Source organism: Tachypleus tridentatus, chromosome 12, assembly GCF_004210375.1.
Source record: "Tachypleus tridentatus isolate NWPU-2018 chromosome 12, ASM421037v1, whole genome shotgun sequence".
Classification (NCBI taxonomy): Eukaryota; Metazoa; Arthropoda; class Merostomata; order Xiphosura; family Limulidae; genus Tachypleus; species Tachypleus tridentatus.
This window is the reverse complement of record NC_134836.1, coordinates 134,162,367-134,177,641: the sequence shown is the minus strand read 5'-3', so window position 1 is coordinate 134,177,641 and position 15,275 is coordinate 134,162,367. Positions and strand designations below refer to the sequence as shown.

Here is a 15,275-nt window from a genome sequence, read left to right as displayed (position 1 = left end):
ATGTTGAGAGGATGTTAAATTGGGCATATTTAGAATAAAATGCTGGGAGGAACCAGTTAAATGTACATTTAACATGTATTTACTCTGCTCTGAAGTTTGTTCTTTAACTGGCAGTCCTGGAAAATTTATGTGATGGTGCAGCTATCATCCAAGAAAATCACTAGTAGAAGATATTCATGGAAGAGAATGCCATGTGAGGCTTCACTAGCTGTAGTGAATAGTGATGGAATGGAATTACATGTGAGGCTTGAATAGCAGAAGTGAATATTGACACAAAGAATGATATGTAAAACTTCACCAGTTGTACTGAATATTGATGGAAGAGAATGACATATGAGGCTATACCAGCTTTAGAAAATCTTGATGGAAGAGTATGGCATGTAAAACTTAACCAGAGGACTATTGATAGAAGAGAATGAGATATGAGACTTCACTTGCTGTCGACAATATTGGTGGAAGAGTATAACATGAGGCTTCAGTATCTATAGTGAATATTGATGGAAGAGAATGACGTGAGGCCTCACTGAATATTGATTGGAGAGGATGACATGTTAGGCATGACTACCTGTAGTGAATATTGATGAAAGAGTATGATGTGAAACTTTACTAGTTCCAGTAAATATTGATAGAAGAAAATGACATGCTAGGCTTTATTAAGTGTAGTGAATATTGATGGAAGAGAATGACGTGTGAGGCTTCAGTATCTGTAGTGAATATTGGTTGAAGAGAATGACATGTGAGTCTTGACTACCTGTAGTGAATATTGATGGAAGAGAATGACATGTAATACTTCACAAGCTGCAGTGAATATTCATGGAAGGGAATGACATGTTAGGCTTCATTTAACTGAAGTGAATATTGATGGTAGAAAATGACATGTAAGACCTCATTACCTCTAGTGAATGTTTATGGAAGAGAATAACCTGACGCTTCACTAACTGTAGTGAATATTGATAGAAAAGGATGAAATGTGACCTCAGTATCTCTGGTGAATATTGGTTGAAGAGAATAACATGTGAGGCTTGACTACCTGTAGTGAATATTGATGGAAGAGAAAGACATGATGGTTCGTTAACTGTAGTGAATGTTGAAGGAAGAGGAAGATATGTGAGGTTTCACAAGCTGCAGTGGATATTGATGGAAGAGAATGACATGTCAGGCTTCATTTAACTGAAGTGAATGTTGATGGTAGAAAATGACATGTAAGACTTCACTACCTCTAGTGAATGTTGATTGAAGAGAATGACATGCCATGCTTCATTAAGTGCAGGGAATATTAATGGAAGAGAATGACATGTAGAAGTTACTAGCTGTAGTGATTATTCATGGAAGAGAATGACACGAAGCTTTACTAGTTGTAGTGAATATTGATGGAAGAAAATGAAATGTAGAAATTACTAGCTGTAGTGAATATTTATGGAAGAGAAACATGTGAGACCTCACTAGCTGTAGTGAATATTGATGCAAGAGAATGATGTGAGGCTTCACTAAGTGTAGTGAATATTGATGGAAGAAAATGAAATGTAGAAGTTACTAGCTGTAGTAAATATTGTTGGAAGAGAATGACATATGAGGCTTTACCAGCTGTAGGAAATCTTGATAGAAGAGTATGGCATGTAAAACTTCACACCATGTAGTCAACATTGGTGGAAAGTATAACGTATGGCATGTAAAACTTCACACCATGTAGTCAACATTGATGGAAAGTATAACGTATGGCTTCACTTGCTTTGTTTAATATTGATAGAAAAGAATGACATGTAAGACCTCACTAGCTGTTGTGAATATTGATTAAAAAGAATGACACCTAAGTCTTTACTAGCTGTTGTGAATGTTGATTGAAAAGAATGACACGTAAATCTTCACTAGCTGTTGTGAATATTGATAGAAAAGAATGACATGTAAGACTTGACTAGCTGTTGTGAATATTGATTGAAAAGAATGACACGTAAATCTTCACTAGCTGTTGTGAATATTGATATAAAAGAATGAGACGTAAATCTTCACTAGCTGTTATGAATATTGATAGAAATGAATGACATGTAAGACTTCACTAGCTGTTGTGAATATTGATAGAAAAGAATGACATGTAAGACTTCACTTGCTGTAGAAGATATTGATTGGAAAGAATGACATGTAAGACTTCACTAGCTGTTGTGAATATTAATAGAAAAGAATGACATGTAAGACTTCACTAGCTGTTGTGAATATTGACACAAAAGAATGATATGTAAAACTTCACTAGCTGTACAGAATATTGATGGAAAAGAATGACGTATGGCATCACTAGCTTTAGTGAATATTAATGGAAGTGAATTACACGTGAGGCCTCAATATCTGTAGTGAACATCGATGCAAGAGAATGGCATGTAAAACTTCACTAGATGTAGTGAATATTGATGGAAAGTATGACATGTGTGGCTTCACTAGCTTTGTTTCATATTGATGAAAGAGTATGATATGTAAACTTAACTAGCTGTAATGAAAATTGATGGAAGAGAATGACAAATGATGCCTGACTAGCTGTAGTGAATATTGATGGAAGAGAATGACATATCAAACTTTACTAGCTGTAGTGGATATTGGTGGAAAGAATGGCATGTAAAGCATCACTACATGTAGTAAATATTGATGGAAGAGAGTGACATGTTAGGCTCACTAGCTGTAGTGAACATTGATGGAAGAGAACATGTGATGCTTTACCAGCTGTAGCTATTATTGATGGAAGAGAAAGACATGTAAGACTTATCTATCTGGAGTGAATTTTGATGGAAGAGAATGACATGCTAGGCTCTACTAACTGTAGTGAATATTGATCATAGGGAAAGACATGTAAGACTTCACTAGCTTTAGTGAATATTGATGGAAGAGAATGACATGGTAGGCTCTACTAACTGTAGTCATTATTGATGGAAGGGAATGACATGTAAAACTTCACTAGCTGTAGTGAATATTGGTGGAAGAGAATGACATGTGATTCTTCTCCAGCTAAAGTGATTATTGATGGAATAGAATGATATGTAATACTTCACAAGCTGCAGTGAATATTCATGGAAAGAATGCCATGTTAGGCTTCACTAGCTGAAGTGAATATTGATGGAAGAGAATGAAGTGAGGCTTTACTAGCTGTTGTGAATATTGATTGAAAAGAATGACATGTAGGACTTCACTAGCTGTTGTGAAAATTGATTGAAAAGAATGATATGTAAAACTTCACTAGCTGTTGTGAATATTGATAGAAAAGAATGATATGTGAGACTTCACTAGCTGTTGTGAATATTGATAGAAAAGAATGACATGTAAGACTTCACTAGCTGTTGTGAATATTGATTGAAAAGAATGAGATGTAAATCTTCACTAGCTGTTGTGAATATTGATTGAAAAGAATGACACGTAAATCTTCACTAGCTGTTGTGAATATTGATTGAAAAGAATGACGTAAGACTTCACTAGCTGTTGTGAATATTGACAGGAAAGAATGACATGTAAGACTTCACTAGCTGTTGTGAAAATTGATTGAAAAGAATGATATGTCGCTGTTGTGAATATTGATAGAAAAGAATGACACGTAAATCTTCACTAGCTGTCGTGAATATTGATTGAAAAGAATGACATGTAAGACTTCACTGGCTGTTGTGAATATTGATTGAAAAGAATGACATGTAAGACTTCTGGCTGTTGTGAATATTGATTGAAAAGAATGACATGTAAGACTTCACTAGCTGTTGTGAAAATTGATAGAAAAGAATGATATGTGAGACTTCACTTGCTTGACAAATAAAAGAAAAACATTGTACAAGACATTTGAATGTAAGATAATGCTGTTTATTTTACTGAATGTTTTTTATTAGTTAATTCAGTTGTAGCTGAAGTGAACTTTACAAAAACAACGTATTTGATTACTAGGACAAAACTGAACCAGTTACCTGGGGCTAGACATACACATGTGCTGTCATAGTAAAAGAAATGACACTTATTTAACTTCAGCCAATTGTATATATGTTAATGACGTGAAGATCACCTTCCATTAATCATTAGTCTAACAATACCATCAGAACAAAGAGACAATGTAGAGCTGGTTTCCTGTTGAGAAATGTTGCAGTCTTATAGTGGTCAAAATGTGACTGTTACAGTCAGTCTGATAATATTATATAAATAATATAAAGTTACAAAGTGGCTAATAATTGGCTGGTCTTCTCACAGGTATCAATAATTAATGAAAAACATTTTTGGAAATTTTATAAGAGAGTTACATAAAAGAGAACAACCCTTTTTTGTGTAGCATATTCAAACATTTGGTTATTAGAGAGAAAACCAGTACTGGGTAATATCTGACTCAGAAAGTGACATTTAACATGTAAGTTGGTAGCTTATAAGAATTAAAAAAAAAAAAACATGCAGAAAATTGATGAGCTTAAGTTTAATTTGCTTAGAATGTTTTTTACTCTTGGCAAGTCAGTCATTGTCTTTTTTGTTATTTGCTATTTAAATTGTTTTTTGATAAAGCATTTTGTTAAAGAAGTAGTTATTTGTATTCGAAATTAATTCAGGAAATATTTTATAATAATTTGAATTATTCAAGATGATGTTTTATTCAAATTCACAAAAATTCTTGATCTTTTAAGAAATAATTTGTTGTATAAGTTTAATTTTACCTTTCATAACCTGCTGTGTGCCTTGAAATATTTAAATGATGAGATGGCATTATTACTTCTAGGGGGAATCCTAATATCAATAATAATTAACTAAATATGTTTTTCACTTTTAGATAGCTATCTACATCGTACGAGCGTCCGACAAAACTTGGCATCTGATCCAGAATGGTTGTCTACATACATAAGTAAAGCTGCTCCAGCCTGGATGAAACAAGACAATGTGTCGATGGTCCTTTTCCCATGGAGTCAGATTTACACTCCCCACATGATAGGTGAATAGCTCCTATTGTATTTAGTTGTATACTTTGTTCATTAGTACTTATTTCTTACCATAATTTGATAATTATATAAGTAAATGGCTATGCTTATTTCTCAGTTCATAATTATGTTAATTTGCCTTAACTTGGTATTTAGTTTAGTAATGTTTGATAGTTTGCCTTAACATACTATTCAGTTCAGTAATCTTTAATAGTTTGCCTTAACATAGTACATTGTTTAGTAATGTTTGATAGTTTGCCTTAACTTGGTATTTGGTTTAATAATATTTGATAGAGTGAATTTCTCCACACTTGGAGAAAACAGCAAGGTTGAGGGGTCTTCTATTTGGGTCTCTGAATGTTTTTTTCCCAGATGTTGGTTGGAGAGACACCAGCCTCTGTGGGAGCCCACTCGTATTGCCAATTCAGATTTGATATTCAATTGTGCTGAGTGTGGCCCTTATTTTTGATTCGTGTTGATTGGTTCATACATTGTTATGGAAGAGGGTCCATTGTCTTCTCTTAATTACACATGCAGAATGTTCCTATTCTTGGTCCTTGGTTGAGCACAGTTTGTTCCATGGCCTCCACATAATTATAGTGGAATTTACCTTGTCTAAGGTCAGAGATTGAGGATGAATGTTTATAATTTCAGACTGTGTAAGTTCTGTTTGCTCAGATTGAGTAAAGAACACATGTTCTTGTCATCCTGAGCCTGAGGTGTCACCTTTTGGACTTCTTCAGGTTGAGGAGAAGGTTTTTTCACTTCTTTGTTACTTACGTTCTAATCATGATTCCTCAGAAGGCATCACTGTATGGCTAAAGGTTAGGATCCACTCATATGTACATATAGATTGCAGTCCATATTGCCCTAGTCACTATTGTGGGACATAGGGACTATGTCCCTATAATTCCAATCTTAAGTAGTGGATTCTTGGCTGTCTGGTTGGGACCTTGTCAGTAGTGGTCACAGGTCACGAAAAATTCCAACATCAGCACATAAATTAAGTTATGGGTGAAGAGTATAGGGAACCATTTCTTGATGTAGTGCAGTTCCCCCACTATGGAGCCAATCTTCTTTTGACACACTCATGATTTATGCAGACACTTTGTGTATGGATAAGTCCTTCATCAACCTCCCACACACCTAATGAGTGTGGAATTATAGGGGTAGTTGTGAGAAGAGGTACGTTTTGAAAATTAACATTTTATTAATTTAAAAATTCCCAATAGTACTTACCTGCCTCATACTCTCCTGCACTTGCTCCATACTTAGAGGTGATACTAGAGACTTGAATTTAGTCAGTCTCAAAGAGGTGATAACATTATCTGAATGAAATGCATTTTTGTAGTACCAGTATAGAGGACTTTCAATGTAGGTGGACAGTTTCATGAGACAAATATCACCAAGGGCAGTTAGGTAGAGAATAAAAGACTGGAGGAAACAAGAAAAATTCAGACCAGTGCTTAAATTGGCAAAGGAAGAAATCCTAGCTCTATGTGTGAGAGGAGAGGTAAGCATTATTGGAAGTACATTTTCAATTTAAGAAAATGCTAACTTTTGCAATGCTAAATTTGTATTTAAATTCAGGACCAGTGTAAATCTCCTAATAAAATTATACCTTTTCAAATAGTGTTGGGTTTAAAGATGTATATGTTACTATAACTGAGGTGTTAAATTGATGAAACAGTGCATTCCAATATTTACTGGTAGAAACTTAAGAACTATATATTTCATTACCCTGCTAATTTTACAATTTTAACTAAGTAGGTAATTTGCTATAATTGTATTATGAACTATTAAATGCATAATTTTTAGTATATAGTACGGTTTAAGTACTAGGTTTTTCTAATAAAAACAAAACTTTTCTCTCAGGTGTGTATGAACTACAAGAGTTTAACATGATTGGATTTACTAAAGACTGGGAGAAACCTCTTAAAGAATTTGTAGATTTGAGCATTGACTGTTTTCAACATGCCAGTTCGTCTCTCATTGGGGCATGGGAAGTTCAGTTTGGTCCTCAAAATACCGGTAGGTATAGAGTTTCAGTATGGTTCTTAAAATATTGGTATGTATGGAAAAATTTGTTTGATTTTCAAAATATTGGTGGGTATGGATGTTCAGTTTGGTTCTCAAAATACTGGTAGTTATGGACATTCAGTTTCACTCTCAAAATACTGGTAGGTATGGGAAGTTCAGTTTGGTTCTTAAAATTATGATAGGTATATTAAAAACTATGTGAATGTGTGGTCTGATTTGGGCATGAGGCTTTAACCAGTGTGATTTACTTTTATTTAGAAATTTCTTTGTAATTTACAAATAAATCTGTTTCTAACCATAAAAACAATGTGCTTAATGAGAGGTTAGCAATATAAATGTGTTAAACTGGATCCCTGTAGTTTAATACTGTGATGTACAATCTTTAGGGTTTGCCCTAAAGGATTCTCAAAATACATATATTGTTATTATTAAGTAATATAGAAACAGTAGTTAACATGGGAAAATGACATGTACAGTATGTTATGTAGGGTGTTTAGTAGGATAACAAAGAGCATATTTAAAAAGGGGAGAACCATAAAAAGTTTGTGCACATCTGGTTGAATATACACAAATCCATTATTTGTTAAACTGGATAGGAGAATGATTTTCTGAAAATGCCTTTTACAACTGATAAACTGTTTTGGAGATTTTACTGTTGTACCAAATATAAGTAGAATTAACTAGTTGAATATGACTGTCAGTTTAGTCAAACTCTCAGTAGTGTAGGCTAACCTATATTAATAAGTGGACTGTGTTACATATTTTTCTATCAGAAAACTAACAAAAATAATCTGAAACTGTGATTTTCAAAATAGTTTTATTGTTCTAAGATTATATGTAGTTTATTGTATAAAATGTTCAGAAAGTATAATTAGGCCTGGTTGTAAATAAGTTTTATTTATCAAATAAAACCAACTAAAATAAAGATATGTGCATTTCTAAACAAGTTTGATTTGTAATATAAATACTTAATTCTTTTAAAAAATTAAGACAATAGTGAACTATTTTAAAGTATTGATTGCTTTTGGTTTTTACCTTAATTTGAGATCTTAGTACATATTGTTAATACTAGCTATGCAGCAGTTCCATATATGACATTGGCACAACATAAAAGTTTTGGGACAAAATGGATCCTATTGGCCCATCCTCTAAAATAAACTATCAATAAATAAATTTAAAAAAATCAAAAAATCTTTAAGCCAGCCTTTATCAAGCTTTCTCTTAAACTCATGTTTATTGACTACAAAATATCTGAAGTCAATCCAGTTGAAAGGTCAATCACGCAATTAGAAAAATAAAACTTTTAGCTGAAGGTGACTCATACCCTGCCAAAATTTATACTTGTGCCCCTTAATTTTACTATTTTCAGTGTTAAGTATGAAAGATGATCTATCAACACTATCAATTCCCTTTACAATCTTAAAACCTCAATCAGATCATTGTAACTCTTCTCCTTTCAAGAGAAAGAAATTTTAGAGATTCTATTCTCTCTTTGTTTGACAACCCTTCTATCCCAGGCACCATTATAGTAACCCTTCTCTGAACCCTTTCCAACAAATTAATGTCTTTTCTAAGGAAAGGAGCCCAAGACTAAACACAGTATTCCAAATGTGGCCTAATCAGTGACCTGCTCAATGAAATTATAACCTCTTGAGACTTGTATTCAATATTTCTGTAGCTATAACCTAAAATCCTATTTGCCCTACTACTAGCAACAACACACTGCTTTGATGGCTTTAGAGAATTATAGGCTATTACACTGAGATCCTTTTCTTCATGACTGTTAAGGTTATTCCCATCCAAATTATACTTATAATACAAAGTATAATTACCCACATGTGTTATCTTGCATTTATTATAACTAAACCCCATCTGCCATTTATTTGTCCAACTCACTAAATGATCTAAATCCTTTTGTAAAGTGGTAGTATCATCTTTAAAACAAGCAACACCTAAGACCATAATATATTTTGTAAATTTAAGTAATGTATTGACCATTCTTTCTTCTATGTCATTGGTGTAAATCAAAGAGAGTGAAGGTTCTAAGACTGAACCCTGAGTTACACCGCTTATGGCCCTAATCCAATTTATAACAACCCTCTGCTTTCTTCCATTCAGCCGCTCTTCTATTCAATTTCCAACGTTATTCTCCATACCTATAAAGTGGAGGTAGGGGGGATTGTTATGGTTCTGTTCTATTTGCTATACCTCATTGTATCTTATGCCAAGGATGTTATTGCCTTCTGGATGAGTTTGGTTAGTTTTGCTGTTGGGTAAGTTGATTTCTATCATACAGATGCTCATTGATATTAGTTGTCAGGTCTCTGGATTGATTGACCAAGGATATGTGTTATGAGAGTGGTCCTAGATCCTCTTGAAGTTGAGGTGAAGACAGTGTTATCCTTATGGATGTTGGTATATCACAGCATGTGTTTGAATGTAATGGACTTACTGAGTAAGGACCATCACACCTTATCAATCCATTCTATACCTACAGGCACATCCATTGATTTACCCACTTTTTTACAATGTGGAATTGTGTTCTGTATATACAGTTACGACAGATTAGGCTAATAGATGTATAATATATTATAAATATTATACTAACACACATCTACATAAATTTTTATGTAAATTAAATGACAAATAAACTGTTTATAAACAAATAACCAAAAATAGGAGGAGCAGAAAGTGTTCGTACATTTCCCGTAACAATTATGTTTAGTTTGGTGAATAAACTACATTATACCATTCCAGAACTTGACACTTGGTTCATAATTATTGGAATTTAGCCAGCAAAAAATTTACTTCCGGCAATTTAGCACCGTCTCTGTCATTATCTGCTTAGTCATCATGGCGAACAGGAAACAACCGTCCAGTGATTTAAAAAACTGAAGTATTGTAAAATACAAGTCTCGTGTGTCTCTTTCTGGTATTGCTACACAACTTAATGTGCTGAAATCTACTGTTCAAAGCATAATTGCCAAGTTTAAGCTTACAGGGTTAACTGCTAACCTTCTTCATTCTGGATGCCACACCAAAATTTCAGGGGGGAACCAAGAGGAAGGTTCTCAGAGAAGTTAGTAAGAAATCTCGTTTAACACATAATAACATACAGAAACTGATAAGGGAAACTGGGGTTGAAGTAAGCATCTCTACAGTTACGAACATGTTACGCACTTCTGGGTTCAAAGCATGCCATCCTCGTAGAACTTCATATTTAAAGCCTGTTCATTTAGAAGCATGATTGAGGTGTGCAAGAAAGCATATAGATAAACCCTTTACCTATTGGAAGAGTATTCTTTGGTCAGACGAGACTAAAATCAAGCTTTTCGCCCGCAATGATGTTCACAGTATTTTCCGTAAGAAGAGGGAACGAAATCTTCCAAAGAACACCGTCTCTACAGTTAAACATGGAGGTGGCTCAATCATGCTATGGGGTTCCTTCATCTCTTCTGGTGTAGGCAGCCTTCACCACATCAACAGAATCATGAAAAAAGAAGAGTACATTGATATATTAGGCACTTGTATCAAGAATGATGTTCGGAACTTGTTGCTTGGGCGTCGTTGGATCTTCCAGCATGACATTGACCCTAAGCACACATTGACATATGTGCAATCCTGTTTGCAGAGGAACCATGTAAGTGTTCTGGAGTGGCCATTGCAGTCACTCGATCTCAACCCAATTGAAAACGTTTGGCATGAGTTGAAGACCAGGGTTCATCAGCATCATCTGAAAAAATTGCAAGAGTTGGAGGCCTTCTGTAAAGAAGAATGGAAGAAAATACCAGTCATGTACTGTCAAACGATCATGGAGGGCAATGAGGAGAGATTACGCTACGTAATTCACCTGAAAGGCTACACAACTGACCGTTAAATTAGATGCACAAACATTTTCTGCCCCTTCTATGTTTGGTTATTTGTTTATAAACAGTTTATTTGTCATTCAATTTACATAAAAAATTATGTAGATGTGTATTAGTATAATATTTCTAATATATTATACTTCTATTAGCCTAATCATGACACTTTTTAAGTTATAAGCAAAAAACCACTCAGGACGCAGGGGTACAAATACTTTCTGTTGTAACTGTATTTCATGGTTGGCATCACTGTCCTACCACAGTTCTCTTCCACTTGAATGTGCTCTTTTCTTTTTCCTCTCTTATCTTTTACACATTTCATTGATGGATGAAGAGTATACCTGGTTCAAAAGTAATGTAGTTCCTATCATCACATCTTTGAATCTGACTCTCTCATTTCAAAGGATGTCGTTAAGATGCTTTTGGGGGCTATTTCTGTCATTCATGTGCACTGGTTCTGTCTACTTTTCATTGTAGGATTCTAGCTAATTTTGTGAGAAGAGGTAAGTACTGTATTAGAAGTTATAATTTTCGTATATTGAAAATTCATTTTCAATAGGTACTTCCCTCCACTCACACTTCCCACCCTTCCTCCCCAGTTTCCTCTGTTTCTTACTTTGTCTGCCAAATTTTAAAGTAATAGTTTGGTAGAGGCATGTAGAGGGAGTCGCATGCTTCATGTGAACATGTCCCACCCTTCCTCCCCAGTTTTGTCTGTTGCTTACTTTGTCTGCCAAATTTTAAAATAATAGTTTGAACATGTCACACTCCTAGTGATGGAGAAGTAACACATGATGATTTACATGAGATACACTTTGGAATCACTTGATTACAATAGGGGAAAGTGGAAAACTTGTGGCTTGTGTAAAGAAAAAATTCTGGATATGAAGGTCAACACTGAACAAGAGTATTTAATTTTTAGAGGGGGGTAAGTATCTGTCACATATACATTTTTAGCATAAGAAAATTATATCTTCCAACTATGAACTGTTCCAGACATTGAATACTGCTTAAACTTTCATTGTAATGTAGAAAATGAAGAAAAAGCAAAATTTAATAACCCAGCCATTTCTTAATTATCAGATACAAGCCTAACGTTTTCATCCATGAAGGATTTTGCTACCTCCATGTAACATTTCTTTACCTTTAGTGTATTTAAGGAAAATCTTATTGTTAAATTTTACATTTTCAGCCAACCTTTTCTCCTACACTATTTTAATGTCATAATTTCCTGTTTCACTAACTTTAACAAAAAATCTTATTGTTAAATTTTACATTTTCAGCCAACCTTTTCTCCTACATCTATTTTAATGTCATAATTTCCTGTTTCACTAACTTTCTTGATATTTTATGATCCAATCATACCCATTAATTTAATTACGTTTCTTAAATCTCTGATGCTTTAATTTTATATCTTATACTTTTAAATAACTTGTGTTTATTACCATAATACAGCTAAAGTAAAATATGGATATAAGCAATTCTAAACATGTTACGTTTATCACTGTAATACAGCAGAAATAAAATATACATGTAAATACTTCTAAATCACTTAAGTTTTTTACTTCAATACAGCTAAAATAAGACATAGAGGTGCACTTTTCTAACTGAGTTATGTTTATTACTGTGATACAGCTGAAGTAAGATATAGATGTAAGCACTTTTAAAGGAGTTATGTTTATTATTGTAATAAAGCTAAAGTAAAATATAGATGTAAGCACTTTTAATCAGTTATGTTTATTACTGGAATACATCTCAAGTAAGATATAGATGTAAGCATTCCTAATCAAGTTATGTTTATTACTGGAATACATCTCAAGTAAGATATAGATGTAAGCATTCCTAATCAAGTTATGTTTATTACTGGAATACAGTTAATGTAGGATATAGATTTAAGCAATTCTAAACAAGTTATGTTTATTACTGTAACACAGCTAAAGTAAGATATAGATGTAAGCATTCCTAATCAAGTTATGTTTATTACTGTAACACAGCTAAAGTAAGATATAGATGTAAGCATTCCTAATCAAGTTATGTTTATTACTGGAATACAGTTAATGTAAGATATAGATTTAAGCAATTCTAAACAAGTTATGTTTATTACTGTAACACAGCTAAAGTAAGATATAGATGTAAGCATTCCTAATCAAGTTATGTTTATTACTGTAATAGATTTTATATAAAATATAGATGTAAGCACTTCTGATCAAGTTACGTTTATTGCCGTAGGACAACTAAAGTAAAATATGGATGTAAGGACTTCTAATCAAGTTAACGTAATGTAAAAGTATATGGAAATAAATTCAAAAGAATCATAAGTATTCTCACTTTGGCTCATTCATTTGTCAACAGGGATGAGTGAAGTATTATCATGGTGTTGAAATGCATATTCTGCAATTGTATGGATGAATTAGCTCCATAAAGTATTATCTTGTCATAACACGTTAGTATTAGTATCATGTATATATGTATATGTGTGTGTGTGTGCCCTTCTAAATGAGGTATGTTTATTACTGTTTTCTAGTCAAAATGTAACTTCAGATACAGGATTTTGAATTGTATTTTTTAATTCTGTAATACACCAGGAACAGTAAGTTTGTAAATGGAAAAAAAGATTAATTTTATATGTCCTATATGTCATATAGGAATAATTTAATTTTCATTAATCTTTTAGATTCAATGGAAGAAACAAGTGATTGTTTATTAAATGTGAATTCAAACTTCAAATATGTCAAAAGGACAGAAACAGCTTTGACGGAGTGAAGTACAATTACAACCCACTAGTAAAAAACATTTTTTTGTTTTAAAATTATTGTTAGGATATTGAATGTATGAATTAATTATATATCATATTTATAAGTATATTTTCACTTTTTTTGTAGTTTTTATATTATGGCAACACCAGAGTTTTGACAAAATGGGAGAAGGAAAAAAACTACTTTTACAGGAGACCAATGAACAGATTTGTAAGTTAAATCAATCTGTAGTTAATATGTAGCTTGACTAAGTATCACTAAGGAATTTATACTTGTCTTAAAGAAACAATTGCCAATATATGTTGTGTGTGTGTCTTATTGTTTGCATTTTAAATTACTTTCCAATGCCCACTTTTAAATTTCAAGATTAAAGATCAGAAAAGGAGAGAGAGTAGGTATCACAAAATAGTATACCCATCCCGAAAGTCTACAAGAAGAAGAAAGTCTGAATCAGTATAAAGTAAACAGTCCAGAAAGCAATGAAATAAAAACTGTGCTACATTAACACCTGGATAGAAAAACTGAATATAAGGCCACATCCTTTTATATCAACACAACTTACCTTAATCATAAATAAAAATACTGTTAGGAATAAGAAGGCATAGCCATGGGCTTTATTCTCTACATGGAAATATTTGCAGAGAATATGCTCTAAGATCCAGGATTTGGCTCAGGTATGTTGTCAAAACATTCATAAGATGATGTCACTCTACCACAAAATTACAGAATTTATGAATCTCCTAAACAGACAATATCCATTGATACAATTCACAAATAGAAACAAATAAACTTCTGTTGTTGATTCTGGCTTAATGGTTAGCATGACCTAACTGTAATTCTGATTGCTCATTACTTGTGCCCTGTTGCTGCAGGAACATTCTCATACCATAACATTGACTGCCTAATCTCACAAGCTAGTGGTGACTAACTCTGTTCTGCATTATAACAAACTACTACCATTACACATGATGCTTACCAAAAGTATAAACCCAAAGATGTGGGTAAATATTATGACTATTCAGCAAATCACTCCAAAACAGAAAGAACTTCATCACAGACTGCCTAGTCTACACAATTAACAAAATATGTATTGCAGAAAATGCTAATAAGGAAAAAAGCATCATTATAACCTTCATGACAATGGATATATTGAACACTACGTGAACAGTTAAATACAACAGATAAATGCTATGAATAAGAAAATAGCAAATATACAGTAGAAGCAGTATTCTTTTATGGTAAATATTTGAAAACATACAGCAGTATTCCTTTATGGTAAATATTTGTCTGAGAACATACAGCAGCAGTATTCCTTTATGGTAAATATTTGTCTGAGAACATACAGCAGCAGTATTCCTTTATGGTAAATATTTGTCTGAGAACATACAGCAGCAGTATTCCTTTATGGTAAATATTTCTCTGAGAACATACAGCAGCAGTATTCCTTTATGGTAAATATTTGTCTGAGAACATACAGTAGCAGTATTCCTTTATGGTAAATATTTCTCTGAAAACATACAGCAGCAGTATTCCTTTATGGTAAATATTTGTCTGAGAACATACAGCAGCAGTATTCCTTTATGGTAAATATTTGTCTGAGAACATACAGTAGCAGTATTCCTTTATGGTAAATATTTGTCTGAGAACATACAGCATCAGTATTCCTTTATGGTAAATATTTCTCTGAGAACATACAGCAGTAT

General features: G+C 33.1%; 1 protein-coding gene across 2 annotated transcripts in view; it reads left to right on the top strand.

Annotated features, from left to right (window-relative positions):
• LOC143234742 (protein NipSnap homolog 3B-like) overlaps positions 1 to 15,275 on the top strand; it is a 44,012-nt gene that overhangs the window by 5,430 nt on the left and 23,307 nt on the right. For both annotated transcript variants that reach the window (XM_076472317.1, XM_076472316.1), the window contains exons 3-5: positions 4,769 to 4,927; positions 6,789 to 6,944; positions 13,699 to 13,782. In XM_076472317.1, the coding sequence (XP_076328432.1) occupies positions 4,769 to 4,927; positions 6,789 to 6,944; positions 13,699 to 13,782 (399 nt within the window). The remainder of the gene's footprint in view (positions 1 to 4,768; positions 4,928 to 6,788; positions 6,945 to 13,698; positions 13,783 to 15,275) is intronic.